Raw genomic sequence first — 25229 nt, forward strand, 5'->3', positions numbered from 1 at the left:
TCATTGAAACCAGGTGATGTCATCGCATATGTGGGTGGTGGAACTGAGAGGTTGGATATGGTATAGAGAGCAGGGCTAGAATCTCTACAGTGAAATAAGCCAATAAACACTAACCAGAACAGCAATGGACAAGGCATATTTACATTAAGGAGAGGCATGCTAATCGAGTGATCAATAAGGGTCCAGTGAGTAGAGGTTGGTTGGGGTCGTGGCGATCCAGACAGCTGGCCGGGTATATGGCTATCGGTAGCAGCATAGGATGGAGGTCTGTTTGTAGATACCTCGTGCGTTTCCGTCGGTAGGTTAGTGGGGTTCCGTGTAGTGGGGTTCCGTGTGGTAGAGGGGATCAATCCAAATTGGCAAAATAGATATAGTGACCCAAGGAAAAAATAAAATAAATAAATAATAATAATAATAGTTGTCCAATATACTTGTTCAAATAGCAGCCGATAAGACAGCTAACGATTAGCGGGCCTCAGATGAGCGTTCAGGTAACGTCGGGACGGAGGTGCCAGTTGGATAAATCCCTCGGGCAGATAACGTCGGCAGTCAGTCGCGGCAGTCAGTCGTGAAGGCCCGGTGGGGTTCCGTATCTGCAGCAGCAACAAAAGAAACGGGTCCGGATGGTGATGGAACTCCTCAGCTGGCTAGCTCCAGAATGATTAGAGTTTGCTCCGGGGTCGACGTAAGCCAATAGTCACACGGTTTGCAGCTAGCTAGCTGCGAAATCAAGGTACAAGTGACAGAGCCTGCGGCTGGAATCCGGGGAAACTGAGAGAAAAAGAGTCCCGGAATGCTCCGGTCCGAGTCGCGTTGCACAAAAGTGCCGGTAGATTATCGAGCTAAAGGAATAGCTGATGACCACTAAACGTGGGCAGCTGAAACACCAACGCTAGCCAGCAAACCGGCTAATTTCTACAGATTAGCTTCTGGCTAGCTATCGGAGTAGCTTCTGGTTAGCTTTCAGGCTAGCTTCTGAATTAGCCCCTGGCTATCTTCCACGATGGATTTTCAGATTGAGGTAAATAATACCCTTTGTAATTGGTGAAGCGGGTTGCAGGAAAGCTTTTGCAGGAAAGCTTTTGTAGTTGAGTTCTTGGATAATAAAATAGATAAAAGATATGCGAAGAAAGGTGTAAATATATATATATACAGGACACGAACAATACGGAACAGAAAAAGACGTCTGAACTGCTAAGCCACCTTGGACGAGTTCTGGGAATTCTTGTTCTATTCTGGGCCTAAAGTAGCGCAATGGGGAATAGAGGTCCATAACCTCTGTGGCTCTAACAGTCTGAAGTGTCCATCTACATCCATGTTTATCATCAGTTCTAGGCTGAAGATGTTTCCTTTCTATTTCTGGACCTGCGTAGCACACCGCCGTTGCTACTTATGCTCATTGATATGACCGGTTGGTTTCCATGGATATGCTGCTGTTCTGGGCCTCAGGATTACAGATCGCAGTTTGAATATAATATATTCGGAACACGACTTCCAAACTGGAACCTTCCATGTTCCATATCCATCACAAGCTGATCTAAATTCATATTCATCAATATCACAAAGACGTGATACATACATAGTGTTATACAAAATGGAAGGCAAGTTTGAATGTACTGTATTGCATTTTTAATATTGCTTAAAAGAAATGTGGAAGAGATACTGTACACAAATTGAAAGGAGACGTGTTGATGACAGATCGATTCTTAACATTTACAACATCAGTTTGTTTTTCCTCATCCACAAACGTTAACTATTCATTTTCAACTTCTCTAAAACTGGGGGCATGATCTAATTAGGTGTCGTAAACTTAGCCGTTACTCAGACAACCTGCCCTCTGATGTTTTACAGGTATAGTGCACAATGACCAAAACCACTTCAAATCAAAAGAGCTCATTGATTTTGGCAGGTTTGGGCACAGGGAACAGGGATGCAGGCATCACCCTTAAATAAAGGCAGGGGCTTTCTTGTGTCATGGCCGTGTTCGAAAGCATCAATTTATGACTGATCTACAAATAATAATAAGTAGTTATTTAGGATGCAAGGTTATTTCTAGATCAGTCAGTCAGTCTTGCAGTTGCCGACTGCAGCGTAGTCGATCTCAAACACGACCCCTGTCTCTGCAGAACCAAATGGCGTCTCCAGTCGAACACGTTAGCTAGGCCCCTGCTCCTCTTCCTGCTTCAGTCTCTTCCTCAGATGCTCACCAATAGCTGCCAGAGGGTTAGTCTTGCTGTGTGCCAGGTTCTTCACGGCTTCACTAAACCGACTGGTCTCACTCTCCCTGAGATCAAAACAAAATAGGTAGGTTGTATGGTAATAATAAAATATAAAATAAAGAGACGTAATAACGGTAAAAGTAAATAGCAGATGGGCAGTTTATTATCTTGGTTGCTCTGATAATAAGCAGGATAACATTTACATTGAAGCTCCATGTCATTTTCTCATGGAGAATAATAAGTTGGACATGTGATCATCAGTGGTGGTTTGGCCAGGGTCGGGTACAGGTTAATGTGAGGTCTTACAGGAGTTTGCGTTTTTGTGCTGGCTTCATCAGACTGAAGTCTGTTGGTTCTGGCTTCTTCTTCACTGGGCTGAGAGGGAGAGACAAAGTGACAAAGATGGTCAAAAAGTGATCGATTTCATATGGAATGATTATGGTTACAAACAAGAAACAGGTAACACAAAAAAAGGTCGTTAGGACCACAATGTGCTATCCATGTGCGATCGTTCCAGGCAGTGCCATAGTTAGGACTTTCCTGTATGTGTTTAGTTATTTAGGACCGGGGCCAGACAGACAAGTACTTAATTTACTAATAACAGACAGAGATGGAGGCCGGCCAACTGAGCTGATCCACCAACGATCCATTCTGGCCTTGTCCAACAATTGACCATGCCAAGTTGTGATGTACAGAAAAACCTTGTTTTCTATGGCAAAATGGATGTGGAGTTCACCCAAACGCATCAGCAAAGATATAACAAGGGCATGATGGGACAAAACATATGCTCTTGCGAGTTGTGACAAGTTTGACAGACAAGAGTGAAAAGGGTAGACACGGACTTGCTTGCGAATTAAAACCATTTCAATCCAAATAAATGTGTTTTTCAGCAGAGAGGTCATGGGAACTGCAGCTAGGTTGGAGGCAGTGGGGAAGCCAAAGGCCAAAGGTGAAAACAGCCTTGTGGAGCTACAGTAAACACACAGTCTAGTCTAAAAGGTCCATCCAGGACAGGACAGCTACAAGAGTTCAACTCGGGAATTAATCAAATATTATCATCGTAAATATCAACTCTTCCCATAATAACACAGATGGAACACAACAGAGAACTTGATATCTTTGGCAACTGAAGAGAGATTGTGTTGGCTGAATAGCTAGTTAGTCAATAATGCCTGAAGGCTTTGGCAACTGACGGCACATGGGCCGTACCCCTTTTGTAGGCCTGCGGACCAATTTAAACCCCCAAAAAACTCAGTGGGGGTCAATTGCACAGAGAAATAGATTTGGTTTAACGAGTAATACCCCAGAACCAGTGGAAGAAAATAGCCCATAACATCAAAGATCCACCAGCATATTTTACAGTAGGTATGGGATTCTTTTCTGCTCATGCGTTCTCATTTCAAAACCCACCCCTAGTGTGCGTGGCCAAAGAGCTTGATTGTCATGTCATCTGACCAAATCACCGGTTCCAATCCAGGTGCCAATGCCATTTAGCAACCTCTAGGTGTTTACATTTGCTGGATGACATGAAAATATAGCTCTTGGGCCACACACACCCGTGGTAGGTTTGGCTTCGAAATGAGAACGCATGAGCAGAAAAGAACCCCATACCTACTGTAATATATGGTGGTGGATCTTTGATGTTATGGGGCTATTTTGCTTCCACTGGTCCTGGGGCACTTGTTAAGCTCAACGGCATCATGCCCTTTACCTAGTACCAGGACATTTTTTACCAAATACCTGGTTGCCTCTGCCAGGAGCATGAAAATTGGCCGCAAGTGGATATTCCAGCAAGACAATAACCAAGCATACGCCAAAATCCACAAAGAAATTATTAATTGGCCACAAAATCAACATTTTGCAAAGGCCATCTCAGTCTCCAGACTTGACACCCACTGAAATCTTGTGGTTTGAATTGAAGAGGGCAGTCCATAAGCGCAAACAAAGGATATCTGTCACGTGTGCTCCCTCTCTGGTCTCTAGGACACCAGGCTGCTCGTTAAGGCGCACACCTGTCACCATCGTTATACGCACCTGTGTGTCAATACTCACCGGGTATCCATCACCTCCTTGAATACCTGCCCTATAAACTCAGCAAAAAAATAAATATCCTCTCACTGTCAACTGCGTTTATTTTCAGCAAACCTAACATGTGTAAACATAACAAGATTCAACAACTGAGACATAAACTGAACTAGTTCCACAGACATGTGACTAACAGAAATTGAATAATGTGTCTCTGACCAAAGGGGGGTCAAATTCAAAAGTAAGTCAGTATCTGGTGTGGCCACCAGCTGCATTAAGTACTGCAGTGCATCTCCTCCTCATGGACTGCACCAGATTTGCCAGTTCCTGCTGTGAGATGTTACCCCACTCTTCCACCAAGACACCTGCAAGTTCCCTGACATTTCTGGGGGGGAATGACCCTAGTCCTCACCCTCCGATCCAACAGGTCCCAGACGTGCTCAATGGGGTTAAGATCCGGTCTCTTCGCTTTCCATAGCAGAACACCGACATTCCTGTCTTGCAGGAAATCAAGCACAGAACGAGCAGTATGGCTGGTGGCATTGTCATGCTGGAGGGTCATGTCAGGATGAGCAGGAAGGGTACCACATGAGGGAGGAGGATGTCTTCCCTGTAATGCACTGCGTTGAGATTGCCTGCAATGACAACAAGCTCAGTCCGATGATGCGACCGATGATGCTGTGACACACCGCCCCAGACCATGACGGACCCTCCACCTCCAAATCGATCCTGCTCCAGAGTACAGGCCTCGGTGTAACGCTCATTCCTTCGGCGATAAACGCGAATCCGACCATCGTCCCCGGTGAGACAAAACCGCGACTCGTCAAAGAGCACTTTTTGCCAGTCCTGTCTGGTCCAGCTACAGTGGGTTTGTGCACATAGGCTACGTTGTTGCCGGTGATGTCTGGTGAGGACCTGCCTTACAACAGGCCTACAAGCCCTCAGTCCAGCCTCTATCAGCCTATTGCAGACAGTCTGAGCACTGATGGAGGGATTGTGCGTTCCTGGTGTAACTCGGGCAGTTGTTGTTGCCATCCTGTACCTGTCCCGCAGGTGTGATGTTCAGATGTACCGATCCTGTGCATGTGTTGTTACACGTGGTCTGCCACTGCGAGAACGATCGGCTGTCTTAGGCGTCTCACTGTACGGACATTGCAATTTATTGCCCTGGCCACATCTGCAGTCCTCATGCCTCCTTGCAGCATGCCTAAGGCACGTTCACGCAGATGAGCAGACACCCTGGGCATCTTTCTTTTGGTGTTTTTCAGACTCAGTAGAAAGGCCTCTTTAGTGTCCTAAGTTTTCATAACTGTGACCTTAATTGCCTACCGTCTGTAAGCTGTTAGTGTCTTAACGACCGTTCCACAGGTGCATGTTCATTAATTGTTTATGGTTCACTGAACATGCATGGGAAACGGTATTTAAATCCTTTACAATGAAGATCTGTGAAGTGATTTGGATTTTTACAAATTATCTATGAAAGACTGGGTCCTGAAAAAGGGACGTTCATTTTTTTGCATTTTATACACGTCACTCCCTTTGGTTCCTTCCCCATGTGTCATTGTTTCATGTCTGTGCGTTGTTCGTGTTTCGTTTATTCATTAAATATATTCACTCCCTGAACTTGCTTCCCGACTCCCAGCGCATACGTTATAATATCAAGGATCTGGAAGGATTCTGCATGGAGGAATGGTCTAAGATCCCTCCCAATGTGTTCTCCAACTCATAAAAGATTTTAGAAAAAGGCTCAGTGCCATTATCCTCGCAAGGTGGGGTATTGAAAAAAGAGTGTCAATCATTTTGACCCCTACCTTCTGGAGAAATGTTTTATTTATTTATTTTTACCCCAATTTCAATTACGATCTTGTCTTATCACTGCAACTCCAAAACGGACTCGGGAGGGGCGAATGTCGAGACATGCGTCCTCTGAAACATGAACCGCCAAACAGCACTCAACACCTGCCCGCTTAACCCGGAAAACCAGCTGCACCAATGTGTTGGAGGAAACACCATTCAACTGACGACCAAAGTCAGCCTGCAGGCGCCCGGCCCTCCAAAGATTCGCTAGAGCGTGACGAGCCAAGTAAAGCCCCCCCCCCCGGCCAAACCATTCCCCAACCCGGATGACGCTGGGTCAATTGTGCGCCACCCTATGGGACTCCCGGTCACGGCTGGTTGTGACACAGCCTGGGATCGAACCAGAGTCTGTAATGACACCTCAAGCAATGCGATGTGTGCCTTAGACCGCTGCTCCACTCGGGAGACACCTTACTTGTTAAACAAAATCTCTTTCTCTGAGCAATTGTATTCGTATAAAAAAATGAATACATCGAATTATTTATTTTATACAGTCATTTTTGCTCATCTTTATCAAGGGTGTCAATAATTTCAGACCCCACTGCACACACATCTTTTTCCTAACAAACATTCTACCTACCACATACACGGCAAGAGGGTCTAAGTTGTCATAGGTAGGCCAGCATGTAATATAGGCGCCGTCTGCACTCTTGCAATGGTTGAGTTCTATACGGAACCACACAACCCTCATCTTCTTCTAGAGGTGTCTGTCAGTGTCAAGAAGAACAACCTTCCTCTGGGGGTGAAAGTTCAGGTACAGTTCCCCTTATTCCATAAAAAAACAAACATCAAAAAGATAACGAAGACGTTTTAGGATTTTGATAAAGGTGGAATTGAAGGAAAATGTATCTGACAAACGTTCCATTCCTTTAACACGATCTGCCTGATCCGGTTTGATCTACTCTCTGGAGAATTCTAACTTCAGTCAGGGAGGAATTCCAGTGTCACACAGCTGGTGGTAATAAGCCTGTCTTGTTCACACTTCACACACACTTAGAGTCATTGCTGACATCTCTGGCCTTTGGCTTATGTTAGGATCCCCGTTTCACACTTCAAATACATCCATAAGTCAGCCTGACAGACCAGTATTAGGCTTTACATGATTTCCTTGTATGAATATACAACAGGCACATCAAAAACTGGTACAAAAGCAATACGCAACATCCATCTCCTGGTCTTCATCAAAAGACTGCCTTTCATCAACAAATAACTTTTCTCGAAGACCTGTCCTCGATCTTCTCTATAGTGCCTGCTACTCCGTACTCCTGGAAGAATTAACTTGTGAGAAGTGAGCTAACCTCGCCACTGCCTAGCAACCATGTCTCCATGGACTCTGATGGAAGGCTTTGTAAGAGCCACAAGGCTAATTGCATGTATTGGAACAGTCTAAAGGGCCCTTTTATACAACCTATATGGTGCATTGCTTTTTTGAGTCTGATAGTTACAATTAGGAGGTAGGCCTGTGTGTGCTCCGCTGAGCTCGCCATCTTGGTTTACTTTATCTTTAAGCTGAAGAGAGAGAGAGGGACACAGATAGAAACAGACAGGAGCGAGAGAGCGAAAGAAAAAAGAGCGAGCGAGAGAAAGAGAACTGCAGCACATTAAAAAACAAACGCAAGGCATTGGCTCCAAGGCATTAAGTCATACAGACATTTATGACTGGTTGAAAAACTGCCCATCACAATAAACAAGCTCCACTGAGGCTTTCCCGAGCTGAATTTGACTGCAATAAATAACCCTGGAAGCATCCAGAAACCAAAGAGGAATGGTATAATGCACAATTGAAATGTCCTCAGAACTAGATCAGACTTCATTCACTTGCAGGATTGCCGTTCGAGGCGATTTCTTCCCCTCTTATATAGTGCATTTTACGGCATAATCTCACCATAGGTGTATTCATTAGTCGAATTCCATTGCAAAACGTTTGGTGTGTTTACCATTTACTCTAGGAACCAAAGGGAATGAAACGGGGAGAGACCTACCTGCATTTGTCTAATAGAAAGGTTTCTGTCGCAAAACGTTTTGCGAAAGACCAAAAGTTTTGCAATGGAATCCGACTAATGAATACACCCCAGTTCTCTTCCTTCTTCCTCTGTTTTAAACGGAAGTCAATTGCTCCCTTATTATCTTGCAACCCTGCCACATCCGTCCTCTACACCTCAAAACGACTTACTAACGCCTGGCTAATTCTGTGCTGAAGGCCATACTGTAGAGGTAGGGGAGCTGGGGTGTGCTGTGGCAGTCTGGTTCTGTCATAATGTACTGTGTGGAAAATATGGGAATGTCCATCCAGGTCTGTCCTGTAACATGGCTCATTAAACCCAGTGACAGCGTCCTGAGGCACTGCTGCTGGGCTGGCCCCTGCTACCAGGTGCCCCTGAGACCAACCAAACACTGGGACATTATGAGCTCATGTATTCCTGTGACAAAAATGCTAAGAAAGACCTAAAACAGAGGATTGAAATTGACTTGGATAAACTCAACTTGACAAAGGCAGACAAAGGGTTGGACAGTGTGAGGAGATGAAAATGTAACCTATGACATGACGTGGTGGATGAAACAAGGCCTGCGAGACAAACCAACAGCTGTAAGAACAGTCAGTGGGTGTGAGGAGAAAGAGGATGGTGTGAAATCATAGCATTGTTGGGGTGTTCCCCAGGGATGTGTACTTACACACTGTTCTTTCTGGAGGCCTTTCTGGAGGTCTTGGTGGTGGAGGGGATGAGCTGGCAGAGTTCTGGCAGGGCGTCTGCCAGCGGCCTCATGTCACCCACAACGGGCATGGCCGCCCTCTTAGCCTGGGCCACTTGTTGCTCCTTGGCCAGCTTGATGGAGCTGATCTCTAAATATCACACAAAAAAAGCATTTAAATTACAATGTAATTTGTACATGTAGGCAGGGGTGAAGTGACTATGCATAGATAATGAACAGTGAGTAGCAGCAGTGTACAAAACAAATAAGGGGGGGGGTCAATGTAATAGTTTGGTGGCCATTTGAGTTCAGCAGTCTTACGGCTTGGGGGTAGAAGCTATTGAGGAGCCTTTTGGTCCTAGACTTGGCGCTCTGGTGCCGCTTGCCGTGTGGTAGCAGAGAAAACAGTCTTTGACTTGGGTGACTGGAGTCTCTGACAATTTTATGGTCTTTCCTCTGACACCGCCTATTATATAGGTCCTGGATGGCAGGAAGCTTGGCCCCAGTCATGTACTGTGCCGTACTCACTACCCTCTGTAGTGCCTTATGGTCGGTCAGATGCCATTACAGGCGGTGATGCAGCTGGTCAGGATGCTCTCGATGGTGCAGCTGTAGAACATTTTGAGGATTTGGGGACCCATGCCAAATCTTTTCAGTCTCCTGCGGGGGAAACGGTTTTGTCGTGCCCTCTTCACGACTGTCTTGGTGTGTTTGGACCATGCTAGTTCATTGGTGATGTGGACACCAAGGAACTTGAAACTCTCGACCCGCTCCACTACAGCCCCGTTGATGTTAATGGGGGCCAGTTCGGACCACTTTTTCCTGCAGTCCACAATCAGCTCCTTTGTCTTGCTCACATTGAGGGAGAGGTTGTTGTCCTGGCACCACACTGCTAGTTCTCTGACCTCCTCCCTATAGCCTGTTTCATCGTCATCTGTGGATCTGTTGGGGCGGTCTTCGAATTTGAGTGGGTCTAGGGTGTCTGGGAGGATGCTGTTGATGGGAGCCATGACCAGCCTTTCAAAGCACTTCATGGCTACCGACGTGAGTGCTACGGGGCGGCAATCATTTCGGCATGTTACCTTCGCTTCCCTGGGCACAGGGACTATGATGGTCTGCTTGAAACACGTCGGTATTACAGACTCAGTCAGGAAGAGGTTGAAAATGTCAGTGAAGACACATGCCAGTTAGTCCCCGCATGCTTTGAGTACACGTCCTGGTAATCCATTTGAGTACACGTCCTGGTAATCCATCTGAATATTGACCTGTTTAAAGGTCTTGCTCACATCGGCTACCGAGAGCGTCATCCAGAACAGCTGGTGCTCTCATGCATGCTTCAGTGTTGCTTGTCTCGAAGTGAGCATAAAAAGGCATTTCGCTCGTCTGGTAGGCTCGCGTCACTGGGCAGCTTGCGCCTGGGTTTCCCTTTGTTGTCCATAATAGTTTTCAAGTACTGCCACATCTGACGAGCATCAGAGCCGGTGTAGTAGGATTCAATCTTAATCCTGTATTGATGCTTTTCTTGTTTGATGGTTCAGGAAGGTTACAATGTTTCCATCATGGCACAAGCAGCAGAGACTTACTGTATGTCAAAGATGTGCCTCCACAACAATCAGTAGCCTTACCAAGATTACCTATAACCCTTTGTAGAGTGACATTTATACACTATATGAGCAAAAGTATGTGGACACCTACTCGTCGAACATCTCATTCCAAAATCATGGGCATTATATGGGGTTGGTACCTCATTGCTGCTATAAACAGCCTCCACTCTTCTGGGAAGGCCTTCCACTAGATGTTGGAACATTGCTGTGGGGACCATTTATCACAAGGGCATTAGAGAGGTCGGGCACTGAGGTTGGACAATTAGGCCTGGCTCGCAGTCAGAGTTCGCGTTCTCCTGGCATCCGCCAAACCTAGATTCATCCGTCGGACTGGCAGATGGTGAAGCATGATTCATCACTCAAGAGAACGCGTTTCTACTGCTCCAGAGTCCAATGGTAGCGAGCGCTACACCACTCCAGCCGATGCTTGGCATTGCACATGGTGATCTTAGGCTTGTATACAGCTGCTCGGATGGAAACCCAGTTCATGAACCTCCCGATGAAAAGTTATTGTGCGAACGTTGCTTCTAGCGGCAGTTTGGAACTTGTTGCTTCCACTTCACAAGAACAGCATTTACAGTTGACCGGGGCAGTTCTAGCAGAGCAGAAATTTGATGAACTGACTTGTTGGAAAGGTGGCATCCTATGACGGTGCCAAGTTGAAAGTCACTGAGCTCTTCAGTAAGGCCATTCTACTGACAATATTTGTCTATGGAGATTGCATGGCTGTGTGCTTGATTTTATACACCGGTCAGCAACAGGTTTGGCCGAAATAGCCGAATCCACTAATTTGAAGGGGTGTCCACATACTTTTGTATACACTATATAGTGTATGAGGAGAATCTCTTTCTCTTGAGATGTAAAACATTTGGTTAAAGGCATTGTGGTTTGGGCCTTTTGGCTTTCATCATAGAGTGGTGTTGATCCCATCCATTTCAGCCATGAGTTATGATGACTATGAGCCATATGGTTTCTTATGTGCCGACTTGCCCATGTAATCGACTGTGACCACGTCAGCGGCAAAACACTAAACCCTACATCACCACAGACTTGAACAAATACTGTGATCAGAGCCAGGGAGGAATATTCAAACCAGATGTCATCGGTACAGTTCGTGAACAGGTGAAAATGGAGGTGCATTAAACTTTATGGCTTCAAGTAGAAATTCTGACTTTGGTGGATACGACCAGATCATAGACAGGCCGTGTTGGAGGTATTAAAATGTCAGCGGGAAAATTATTCACCGCTCATGTCATTTAGGCTAATCCTCAGGCTATTTCCAGATTGTGTAGAACTGTAGCTCGATACTCGTGCAATGCGAGTTGGATTGAATTGCCACCTCTGTCTCTTATTTAGGCTAAATGAAGGAACACATGGGGCATTAAATCCCCTCTGTGGAATATACAGTCGGAATAATAACCCTTATTCGTCAACACATATTTTGCACATCCTCATCATTACAGATCCAGAGGACCCCCACGCTGCAGATGCAGACAGCCCCGCCTCTTCCTGGAATACAGTTGGTCTACGACAGAAAAGCAATTATCCGATTTTTTCTCTTCTTTTTTCTTTCTCCTTGTTAATTTCCCGAAAACTGCAGAGGTCTGAGGCTCACAGCCTGTCTCTAATTTCCGACAGAGTCAAAAGAACCATTGGAGTCTAATGATATGCACAGAGGAGACATCTTGTGTTACACAGAGAATTGATTGGATCAGCAGATTGGGTTACTAAGTGATCACAATTCTAGAAAAGCAGGTGGTGGTGTTAAAAGCTCAATCTGGGATCTGGGAATCTGTTCAATGGTCATTTCAGAGGGCTGCTGATTTGCCAGACTGTAGCGTTAAAAAGGGGTTGTAATTATGTAGACACAGCTAGCTCTGTCGCGGGCTGGCGCGTCCCAGAAACCTCAGCAGAGATCAGTGGGGATGGAGCTCCTCATCGCACCAACCTAATGCTGTTATGTCCTGAAGGTATCTCTTTATCTTGCCTTTCAAACATTCGATTTTTGAACACAAAAGGAAAAATCCTACATTTTATAAATTCAAACTTTTGGGAGAGAGCCCCAATGTCAGCATTAAGGAGTGTCGAAAGGTAAAAACGTGAACGTTGAAATTATCAGACTCCAGCCACCCGAGTCATAGACTGGTTCTCCACGGCAAGCGGATCCGATGCACCATGTGTGGAACCAAAAAGGACCCTGAACAGAGTCTACCCCCCCAAGCTATAAGACGGCTAAATAGTTAGTTAAATAGTTAACCAATAGCTACCCGGACTATCTGCATTGACCCTTTTTGCACTAACCTCGTTTGACTCATCACATAAGCTACTGTTGCTGTTTATTATCTATCCTGTTACCTAGTCACTTTATCCCTACCTATATGTACATATCTACCTCAATGACCTCGTACCCCTGCACATTGACCCTGTACTGGTACCCTGTGTATATAGCTAAGTTATTGTTACTCATTGTGTATTTTTTCCTTGTGTTATTTTATTTCAATTTCTTATGCTATTTCTATTTTGCATTGTTGGGAAGGACTGTTTGTAAACAACGGGTGTAGACTAAGCGTGTGACAAATAACATTTGATTTGTTACGGAGTCCCCTGCCTGTGAGTCTAATCACTTAATGAAGTGCACTCCACCTAGGCCCAAACAGTGCCAGAGAGAGATCAGAGGGTCATGAACTGGCTCCCCAATCTCCTATTGACCTTTGTGACCAGGCCACTGGTTGCTAGGGTCTGGTGGTTGCTGGGGAACCGGACACAGTCCTCTTGCCTGCTCAGAGCCTATTCAGTCTCTCTTCAAGTGGACATGTGTGATGGTGTGTGGGCAGAAGTGAGTACCACTAAATCGGCCCATATTAGTATTGCTTTTGTATCTGCTGAGCCATTCACTATCATGATATGTCTATTAAATACAGTATATTCATTCATCATCTCTCTTTGTACAGAACCACATTAGTCACATTTGTTCCTGCCAATAAAGTTCCCGATTCTGTGTAACTCTCTGCGAGGGTGCCTCTCTGTGAGGGTGCCTAACAGACCAGTGAAATAGGAGGGTCTCCCTCATAGAAAGAGTACGAGTCAGATGTATGTTACGTTATGATAATACTCACTGTTTAGCCACCTGTCTCGCCTCTCCTTCATCTTCTCTTTCTTCGTCTGCTGCTTCTTCTTCTCCTCAGGGGCTGTGAACAGAGACAGAGTGAGTGAGCATCCACAATGTTACACTGGTACTTCACACATTCAGTAGAGAGAACATAGGTACCCTCGTGGGTATGTGAAGAGGTCATCATCAACAATAGAAAATAACGTTCAAAGCAAATCAACTCACCAACGTTCAAAGCAAATCAATTCACCAACGTTCAAAGCAAATCAATTCACCAACGTTCAAAGCAAATCAATTCACCAACGTTCAAAGCAAATCAATTCACCAACGTTCAAAGCAAATCAATTCACAAACGTTCAAAGCAAATCAATTCACCAACGTTCAAAGCAAATCAATTCACCAACATTCAAAGCAAATCAATTCACCAACGTTCAAAGCAAATCAATTCACCAACGTTCAAAGCAAATCAATTCATCAACGTTCAAAGCAATTCATCAACGATAAAGGAAGAGAGGCGACTTTTTAAAATGCTTTGGAAATTGAAACGTGCCAGATCTTTTTCCACAAGATAAATGGAACCAGTAAAAATTTTCCCATTGCCAAATAAATAATTCACAGTTGAGTAGAATTATAATAACAGATTTGAGTTTGGGGTATAAAAATGGAAATTTCCCAGCGAGAGCTTGATTTGACAGGAAAAAGAAAAGCCTGTAACATGTCATTAAAACAAACCACGGCTGAAAAACTCGAAGCCCAAAGGGAGAAAGTAATCACAGTATTGTTGCGAGCGCCTCAGAAGAAGATACGGCTCGATCAGGACATGTGGCTCGTCTTTCCCGGTTCAAAGGGCATGGAGAATGGGGAGAGATACCGTCGGAGGGAAGGAGTTGAGAACAGAATACACTACCTACTATATCTATCTAATTCTCCCTTTTTAGAAAAACATCCTGTCCTGGGATGGAATGTTTTCAGTAATTGGGACAACCACGTTGCTTCCCCCTGTGCATAGGGTTGCCCCAGGGGTGTGTGTGTGTCTGTGTTTGTGGTTTGTGTGTGTGTGTGACCATTTGGTCCCATCTCTGCCCTTCCTGACAAAGAAAGCGCTATCACTGACACTGGGCGATAAGAGCAGAGGTTATCGCACAGACAGTTGCTTCCTGTAGCGCAATGACAACAACAGATGCTGGGCAGTATGCATATTGTCACCGTCTACCAGATCACCGGAGTGTCTCGTGGAAAACGGACACATTTTAGAGAGAGAAAATGAGATGGAGATGGTAAAGAAAAGCAAATCACTCATTTAAACGGAAGTACAACGGTTTAATTGTTTTGAACACAAAACATGACCTTGATATCTGACAGGGCAGGTGACAGTATTTTGTGGTGTGTTTAAAAATAAAATGTTTATCCATCCCTGTGATTTCACGCTCTTTTGACAAAATAGAGAGAAACAGGATCGATGCGCTGCTCCATGACTTTGGGAAAATGAAGTGTCCGTGTTGCAGCCTGGCCCTATACAGTTGAAGTCGGAAGTTTACATAAACTTAGGTTAGAGTCATTAAAACTAATTTTTCAACCATTCCACAAATTTCGTGTTATCAAAATATAGTTTTGCCAAGTTGAATAGAACATCTACTTTGTGCAAGACACAAGTCATTTTTCCAACAATTGTTTACAGATTATTTCACCTATAATTCACTGTATCATAATTCAAGTGGGTCAGAACTTTACATACACTAAGTTGACTGTGCCTTTAAACAGCTTGGAAAATTCCAGACAATGATGTCATGGCTTTAGTAGCTTCTGATAGGCTAATTGACATCATTTGAGTCAATTGGAGGTGTACCTGTGGATGTATTTCAAGGCCTACCTTCAAACGCAGTGCCTCTTTGCTTGACATCATGGGAAAATCAAAAGAAATCAGCCAAGACCTCAGAAAAAAATGGTACACCTCCACAAGTCTGGTTCATCCTTGAAAGCAATTTACAAATGCCTGAAGGTACCACGCTCATCTGTACAAACAATAGTACGCAAATATAAACACCATGGGACCAAGCAGCCGTCATAGCACTCAGGAAGGAGACGCGTTCTGTCCCCTAGAGATGAACGTACTTTGGTGCGAAAAGTGCAAATCAATCCCAGAACAACAGCAAAGGACCTTGTGAAGATGCTGGAGGAAACAGGTACCAAAGTATCTATAGCCACAGTAAAACGAGTCCTATATCGACATAACCTGAAAGGTCGCTCAGCAAGGAAGAAGCCACTGCTCCAAAACAGCCACAAAAAAGCCAGACTACGGTTTGCAACTGCACAATGGGGACAAAGATCGTACTTTTTGGAGAAATGTCCTCTGGTCTGATGAAACAAAAATAGAACTGCTTGGCCATAATGACCATCATTATGTTTGGAGGAAAAAGGGGGACGCTTGCAAGCCAAAGAACACCATCCCAACCGTGAAGCACAGGGGTGGCAGCATCATGTTGTGGGGGTGCAGGAGGGACTGGTGCACTTCACAAAATAGATGGCATCATGAGGATGGAAAATTATGTGGATATATTGAAGCAACATCTCAAGACATCAGTCAGGAAGTTAAAGCTTGGTCACAAATGGGTCTTCCAAATGGACAATGACCCAAGCATACTTCCAAAGTCGCGGCAAAATGGCTTAAGGACAACAAAATCAAGGTATAGGAGTGGCCATCACAAAGCGCTGACCTCAATCCTATAAAAAATTTGTGGGCAGAACTGAAAAAGCGTGTGCGAGCAAGGATGCCTACAAACCTGATTCAGTTACACCAGCTCTGTCAGGAGGAATGGGCCAAAAGTCACCCAACTTATTGTGAGAAGCTTGTGGAAGGCTACCCGAAACGTTTGACCCAAGTTAAACAATTGAAATGCAATGCTACCAAATACTAATGAGTGTATGTAAACTTCTAACGCACTGGGAATGTGATGAAATAAATAAAAGATGAAAAAAATTGTCTCTACTATTATGCTGAAATTTCACATTCTTAAAATAAAGTGGTGATCCTAACTGACCTAAGACAGGGAATTTTTACTAGGATTAAATATCAGGAATTGTGAAAAACTGAGTTCGAATGTATTTGGCTAAGGTGTATGTAAACTTCCGACTTCAACTGTATATAGCTAGTAGAGCCTACTGATGGAATTGGCTTTGTAATTAGCAATGCCGCAGTCCTTGACTGACATGTCTGAGAGAACGGTAAAGTGGAACTCAATGGGACCCAAATGCTACACGCCGCAGCATCTCTAGTAGGGACCTTTCTTACTCTCATCTTCTTTATGTCAACACACAGTGCCACAATGTATTTTCTCTGAAAAGGCTACATTGTTACCTGGGATCTAATTTTAAGAGGTTCCTACAGCACTTTTGTCGTTGCCTATTCAGCGATAATATGTTATTCCTGTCAAACTGAACAAGGCGATCTGTTTAGTTTGATAGATGTTGTTTTAGCCTGCCAACTGACAATAACCACGATGATGGACCAATAACTAGGTCTATTCATCCAGACCTTTTCAGATGAATTACATCATCATCATTACCATGACATTGTAGATGTAGTATCTATCATTAGTGTTCAATTAGAAACTTCCAATCATTGAATGGCAGCTTGAGGTTACAGCATTGTGCAGAGCAGAGACAGAGAGCCTAGAGATGTTGTTTAATGGGACACCACTCCCTTCACCTCCCCGATCAATAGCATCTCATTTAAAGACACAGATGAGCTTCTGTTAAATGTTGGATATAGCCTACAGACAGGTGGTACGAGGCAGTGACATGGGTTGCACCCCGCCTCTGTTTTTGTAAAACGCTGAGGGATGGGCCTGGAGAAATGCAACCACTCTCAAATTCATAGACAGAGCTAGGGATGCAAGGCCTGGCCATCCATGATCATTTTTATTGGTTTGTTTTAACCATGCTTTCAGGCAATCCAGTGTTTGTTTACATTTACATTCTTTACAAACATTGGAGTAAACAAGCTTATATTTTGGGGTATGATACTTGAACTAAGCTCACGAGGCATGCATAAGTTATATTCTTCAACGGGTATGCCATTAATTATATTAAGTCCAAAAATGGAAGTAGCAATTAAGGATTCTAGCTTTAAGGTACTTCCAGTTGAAATGTAAGCTTTGAAAACACAGTCCTCACGTTGCATTTCGAAAACAGACATTTAGTACAACAGACAGACATTAAAAACACATGGGAATGTGCGTGTGTGCTGGAATTGGCCTTGGGGTCCTAATCACTGTACTGGGTTGAGTGTAGCTACTACGTTACTGGCTATGACCCCACTCTCAGAGGGTGTCTCAGGGGGAGTTCGGTTATACAAAAAAAATTATAATTATGTCCAATTCACACATAACACACACTTTTACATGTGTGAAATAGGACATATGAACCCACCTAAGTACTATGAATCATCTGTACTGTGCCTGTCCATCTCTGAATCCAGCTGCCTTGTAGAATGCATTTGAATAGGCACTGTAATGTGTTAGAAATGGATTTGACTTATCAAGAAAAGTGAGCAGGAAAGGCAGGAAAGAACTATTTCCAATCATGTTATGATAATACAATACAGTGCCCACGCTGTAAAGGCAAATCAATTCTTCAGCCTACATTTGCTGGGGAATGACTCTCCACTAATGATAGCAGGAAGGGAAAAACTAAAAGGAGAGGAGTGGGCAGCGCGGTTGGCAGGGGGAGCTGGCAGGGATGTCCGGGTTGTGTGGTGGTAGCTAATGTCATTCTGCGGCAATGAAACTGTCAGTGTGGGACAGTGGGAGTCAGTCACACATGAGGGAACTCATAGTGTTTGTTTATCATTCCCCTGCCACCTCCTCGCCCATCCACTGCTATTAAAAACATCCTACAGCTTCTCTCTTTACGCAAACAGACATTATGGTATGGACCGGGGCTGCGGTCAACATCATTTCCAGTCAATTTAGAAAGTAAAGCAAAATCAGATCACCATTTTTTTTTTCATTGAAACGCACCGGGAAAAATTTGAATTGTGGTTTCAGCGTACTTCCACACTGGTATGGACTGTCCCGATAATACATTTCACAATAGTATTCAACATTGAAATTATGCCCAGGTGAATGATTCACTTTGACAAATCATCTACATTGAGGTAATGTCCTCCATATCTGAGTCATGCTCTAGCTAACATGGTGAAAAGTGCTCATGGTGGGCGAGTGTGCTGCTGCATTGGCCTGCTTTCAACTCTGTCCTGCTGTCCTCCTGCTGCCCTCCTGCTGCCCCAGCCACAAGGTTGAAAGGTTAAACAACAGTCAGCCAACAAATAGAATTCCAGTCATTTTAATGACCGCGGCACGGTTGATGAGCAATATGGATAAAACCATTGGGCCTGGCAGGCAAAAGATATTGTACTCAGCTCCCATTGCTTCTTTAACCGGGAAGCAAATAGTGAAGGATCCCGACCAGAGCTCTTCCTTAGATAAGAGCAGCAACTAGTTCACAAAGAGATCGGCGTTGTGTACTACGAATCTAGATTGAGGAGTTAGAGAGCTAACTCTGGTCAACTCTTGAGTTCAACTCGGGATAGCCTAACCAGATACAAGAAAGTGGGTCCCCTTTAAGCCAGGTACATTTCTATGGCAACGAATCCTTCAGAACTAACCGGCTGTGGGTAAGGCTAACTCCACTTACCCTGAATGAAGTGTTCGAGCCGTGAGTTGAGGACCAATCAAATTAGATTCCCTCTCGCAAAGAGCGCATCGTCGTCATCCCTTCAAGACGTGGATGTCGATTAAGGCAGCCCCCCGCACCTCTCTGAGTCAGAGGGGTTGGGTTAAATGCAGAAGACACATTTCAGTTGAAGGCATTCCGTTGTACAACTAACTAGGTATCCCCCTTTCCCTTTTATTCATTAGACTGATTGAATATTTTATTAATCTAATGTTCTTGTGTGTAAAAAAAAAAATAATAATTCAAATACATGACACACAACACATTTAGTAAATCGAGGATGAATTTGAAACTTCACGCGTAGTAAAAGTTTCGTATGAAATTGCTTAAATCAATAGGAGTGGGGGAAAAGGGACTCGTGCATTGACAAGCACACCAAAGCACTTCTAAAAGGCCGTTTCATACTAAATCTCTTATCCAGAGTGACTTACAGGAGCAATTAGGGTTAAGTGCCTTGCTCAAGGGCACACCGGCATATTTTTCACCTAGTCGGCTCGGGAATTCGAACCAGCAACATTCCAGTTACTATATTCCACACTGTAGTATCGCTTGATCATGTGTAGTACTTACTATATAATTTTGTAGTATACTATACACTTGTAGTATCCATCAAATCTGTAATGCTTACTATAGAATTGTGTAGTATACTATAGTAACTACTACAGTATTATCCACAAAAAAAACTGTAGTAAATACTACAGTAATTTCCACAAAAACAACACTTTCTTAACTATAGTAATACAAATGCAGTATTAACTTTGCATATACCCCACCTACTCCACTCCCCAGTGTGTGCCACCATGAGTGAGAAACCTACATGCCAAGTATAGACCATGTGTTGTGTTCCCTACAGGCTATAGAAGAGCAGAAGCTCTGAACTATACATTCAGACTCCAGTCCTACCTACTTATAGGTTCTGAAAAATGTGCTCGTTTAGTATTTGTCTAGTAGGTTTCGCCAAGGAGAAAGAAGTGGTGGCTACGTCAAAGATAAAACAAAAACAATATAGTAAATACTACAGTATTCACTGTAGTGTTTTGGGGACCGAAGACCAAAAAACACTATAGTGATTACAATAATATATAAATGTAGTAATACTACCGTATTTATACCATACTATAGTATTTTTTCATGTGGGTAACTCTACCTAGCAAAATAGTTTTCATAAATTGGTCCATTCGAGTCAAAGTATCGATACAATATCATCCAAAATAATATACGCATGCGATGTGTAACTGTATCAATCCCCCCCCCATCACTACTACGGAAGACAAAGTGTGACACTGACTAACCAACTAACCTCATATACTGTATATATGCTATTTAGCAGATGCTTTTATCCCGCGACTTACAGTCAGGTTTGCATATATGTTCCATATGGGAGGCCCCAGCGGGAATGGAACCAACGATAATTGGCGGTCCAAGTGCCATACTCTACCAACTGGGCCACACCTAACCACAACCTAGATCTACTGAAGTTACTGACTCCCTTCTGGCCGACAGGATGACCTCACCAATTCCCAGCCACCCACACCGCTGTTGCTGCCATGGCGATTGACGAGTCAGGACAAGACCCAGCCCCCACATCACAAATCAGGGTCATTCTTAACCCCCGGGGTATACCACTGCAACTAGTAAATCCTCGCCGAAAATCTCTCACCTTATATCGGAAACTGCTTCAATATCACAGAGTTTATCTCAAGCCAAAACATGGTGGCGTAAAATTAACTATCAAACCAAGCAAAATAATTTTCATCTTTCTCTTTTAATTTCTACGTGCATCCTCAGCCCATGCTCAGATACAGCTCTTCCAGCAGCAACACACACACCAACTTTCATCCCAGGCCAGTTCTTTCCTGCCGGGTCCAATCTTTAATCTGCCACCGCAGTGTCGACAACAAATGTGTTGTCCTGCTGTAGCAGCAGAGGTACAGGGGCCAGATAGGCATCTCTACTCCTGCTGCATCCCCGTCCCTGACAGCCCTGGTCCTGGACTGCTGATGGGTGAAACCCAACCCGACCTGGGACCGTTTGTGGTGGGGGAAGAGAGCCTTACTTACCACCTCCCTGGTCCTTCCTGTACCCCCAGAGAGGATTGGGTTCTCAGTACACAGTGAAATAGATAGCACCGATTAGATCGCAAGAAAGGCATTTCACTGTACTAGTGCACGTGACAAAAACGTGAAACTTGATTAGGCTTTATTATGAGTGATTGGGAGAATTCCATATTTCCTTTCCTGCTTGGGTTTGCCCCCGCTTAGCCTCTCCGCTTTCCCCCTTTTCTCTGGCATAATTGACAGGCAGCTCTCTGTTAGGTGGAGGAGAGGAGGGGTAGGGCCTTTGGGGAGCTGACAACAAGATAAAGAGGTGGTTTCACCGGGTCCCGGCTCAGATACTGATATCCCCTATTAAGTGCAAAGAGGGCTCTTTGTCAAAACAGAGGTGGTCACTGAATGATCAACTGCCGCAGTCATCACTTTTAACTGCACGCCGTGGTACGGCAGCAAGGAGTTCTGCTCTTTGAGACAGAGATTGTTCTGTTCAAGACACACGCAGCACAGAACACATGGAAGCGAACAGGGCTCTATAGTGCGACAGTTTTACTCGCATATGAGCCTAAATATTTTGCTGTGCGACCTGGACCTGGCGTCCTGAAATATTCATGCTTGCACCATTACTACAAAGAAAACAGCTTGTTGCCTTAAATATTTTTAATTGTGCTCCTAAATTGTTTCACTTAGGTGTACACATGCTCACTGTAAAAAATAATGTGAAAAATGGCAACGTAGAGCCCTGGTGAAGACTCTGAACTAAGGCAATTGAATAGGCCTAAAAGAAAATCAACTGCAGAGACTGATAGTCAGGAGGATGGAAATTTATTTATTTTTTATCTAACCTTTATTTAACTAGGCAAAAGGCACGCACAAACATGCACACACAAAGTACCAACGAATATGCCAAGCACCAACAGTAAGTGTGCATAATAATACTAATTAAATCAATCGAATTAAAAATGTCAGATAAGAGTTTATATCTGCTCGGATACAAGCCCCCAGGGGGACCTACACCAGGCAACGGATGAAAAGACATGACACACACACACACACACAGCATTTGCTTGCTTCTTTCTGCTCTGGCAGAGAGAACAGAGTATTTTATAATTAACAGCGTAGCAAAGTAGAGTGGCTAGCTGGACAGATGCCCGAACAGAAACCAGAGGGCTTTAATCCCTGTGGGCAGAGACAGACACCGCCGAGGACGGGGTGGTGGCGAAGACGAACCAAAATAAAAGTAATATTAATGTAGTAGAGTCAGTGAAAGTGAATTTGGGATCCTTCAGGTGAAATACCCCTATTAAACACGACAACGTGAGAGCGTTTAGCTGAAGTGAGAAGCTGTAGGCTAAAATAATTGCTCTCTATAACGCCGGCTCCCTTCCGTTCCCTCATTGTTAATGTGTAGAAGGAGGCAGTGCTTTAATCACAGCAGCTTTCACAGCTAGAAGAGCTCCCAATGTCTGTCTGCTCAGATGAGAGAAAATGGAAAAATCCAATTCATACCATTTCCGTGGACAGGAATTAAAAACAGCATTCTTAATAAACCCTTACTTATATCGCCTCAATTTTCTTTTCCCACTAATGTACTGTCAAATTAGATTTTGCTTTCCAGAACCTAGTTACCATTTCACAAAGAGGCCAATATACAGACACTGTTTTGGGAAAACAAGAGCACACTGACAAACATTTCACCATGGCAACAGATGGAATACTGCATCTCATTGCCCTGTCCTTTAAAAAAAAAAAATTATCATACATTTGTCAGCAGCCAGGAAAGCACTTGCTTTAATTAGTTAGCCTAATCAATAGACACAGCTAAATATACCCGTCGTTATTAGATCACACACATCCAACGTATTAAAACACCCTGTTAGTTTTGACGCAAGAACAGGCTGAAGACGGAGTACTCGTTAGCAGTGTGTGTGCGTCTGCAAGCGAGGACGAGAGAGAGAAGAGGAAAGAAACAGCAGAATGCAGAAACTGAAGCCATTTAAATCCTTGCTCACTAGCTACAGGGAACAGCCAGACACCATCTCCAGAGATCGAGCGAGCCAGCCAGGGACCTGGCACCCCTCCCACCATGCACTACAGACAAAAGCCTAAACAAGCAAGAGACAACAAGACATTGGAACAACCTTGATGAGAAAGCCAAACAGTAAAAGTGACACTCAATTACAGCTCTCTAACAGTCTTTCTAACAAAGAGTCAGGGCAGACTAATACACGCTGTGTATCAACATCATCACTGCTACACTGTAATACACAAGGGACAGGAACACCTGATGCTTTCCCACCGGGCTGCAGCGAGGTACCCTACCAAGAGAACTACACCCTGCAGCACCAGCCTCCTCTATGCGCCAGTGGTGCCACGACTCATCTAGTCAGGGAGGAACACTGATGCAGGGGAGCTAGGCAACTGAACAGAACCTTGATTTCATGCATGAACTATTTATGCTGCAGAGAGGCTATAAATAGAACCAGTCCTCTGTTGTCTAACAAGGAAGACGAGCTTCTTGCTGCAGCTCTGCCACTGCAGCTGGAGTAGCTGCTCTGACTGACTTACATTGGGCTTAAGCTTATTCAAAAGAGCCAAGGTCTCAAGAGGGAAGAGGTTGGCGGGTGCATCGTTTCTTATCTATAGGTTACCATCCTACTTACCTTTCTTCATTACAAATTTTATACCAATGCTAAGCAATATACTGCATAGACTGAGCTGTTGTCATCGTCACATCACAAGTCAATTGTTGTCGAGTGATTCCTTTGTATTTTCTGCCCTCTTGTGGTAGGAGAGAATAACATATTGTGTTCAGAAAAATACTATGTGCCTGGTTGATGTTGCTGGAAATAAACAATGTCTCCAGGACGTTTGGGGGAGCTAAAACGTCACGAAAATGAAATGCATGTACTTGAAGGTAGAATATGATTCGTTATTGAGACACACAGACAAGTACTCTCGTGCAGATTTCCACTGATTAAGTAGCTAAACATTTGGTTGATAATCAAAGTGTCTTTACCTTTCTGCGCAGGTGTAACAGTGTCATTGGATGGTTCTTCAAACTTCAGAGTTTGCACGAGGGCTTCAGGGCTGATTTGTGTTCCAGCAAAGATTCCACTTGGAAAGGAACTCAGTGGGGTCTGTTGGAAGAGAACATCCACATTGGACACCCAACATAAATATATTGGAGCGGAAAAAAACACTTCAAAGTAATTTCTCTATAGTCAGCTAGGTTGATCCCATGAACATGTATACATTATGACCCCAGCTAGCTGACATCTAGCTAACTAGTGAAATAGCTAACTGTTAGCTAGCTAACGGTAACTGTTCTAACAAATTTTAGCTACAACGTTAGCTAAACCATCTAGAAGAGACGCAGTTGGCAAGCGAACGTTAAATTATGTGTTGATAAAATACCTTCGCGTTTTCATCCTTCTTTATGTGCAACTGTGCATTGTTTGTTTTGTTTACATCGAAGATGAATGAACCACTTGGAATCGGTGCCTTTTCTAAATCTGTGGATCTTGCGCCACCGAACGGTGGACTGTCAAGTTTAACCGCAGCCTGATGAAGCTTTTCGCGGACCCGCTTTATCTTTCCAACCATACTGCCTTTTAGTTACTGAGTTAAATAAAGATACAATCTGTCTCTGAAGCCACATTCATGCTCGAGCTAGCTAACAACGTGGAAAGTCTTTTGACAACAAAATGTGCGTCTCTGTGATATGCTGCCCGGGGGAAACAATTTTGTGCAAACTATAGTTCCGCCTCTTCCTCACAAAGTCCTGCAGTGACTGATGGAGTGGGCAAAAAAATAGGCTTACAAGAAAACAAAATGGGTGAAGTAAATCAAGACCGTGTATCTAAATTATTAAGATTATAAAATGTCATATGTATGCCATCTTTGTATATATACACATCCATGATCGAATCTCACCAGT

At 44.0% G+C, this 25229-nt stretch overlaps 1 protein-coding gene across 1 annotated transcript; it reads right to left on the minus strand.

The window, feature by feature from the left end:
- Positions 1 to 1612: 1612 nt before the first annotated feature.
- LOC139566204 (ribosome biogenesis protein SLX9 homolog) lies at positions 1613 to 25114 on the minus strand. The gene is made up of 6 exons (XM_071387239.1): positions 24707 to 25114; positions 24309 to 24429; positions 13513 to 13584; positions 8775 to 8943; positions 2526 to 2594; positions 1613 to 2284 (listed from the first exon to the last, which is right to left on the minus strand). Exons 1-6 carry the CDS (start codon positions 24893 to 24895, stop codon positions 2155 to 2157), a joined length of 750 nt encoding a protein of 249 aa, XP_071243340.1. The 5' UTR covers positions 24896 to 25114; the 3' UTR covers positions 1613 to 2154.
- Between the last annotated feature and the right edge of the window lie 115 nt (positions 25115 to 25229).

Source organism: Salvelinus alpinus, chromosome 38 (assembly GCF_045679555.1).
Source record: "Salvelinus alpinus chromosome 38, SLU_Salpinus.1, whole genome shotgun sequence".
NCBI classification, from domain to species: domain Eukaryota; kingdom Metazoa; phylum Chordata; class Actinopteri; order Salmoniformes; family Salmonidae; genus Salvelinus; species Salvelinus alpinus.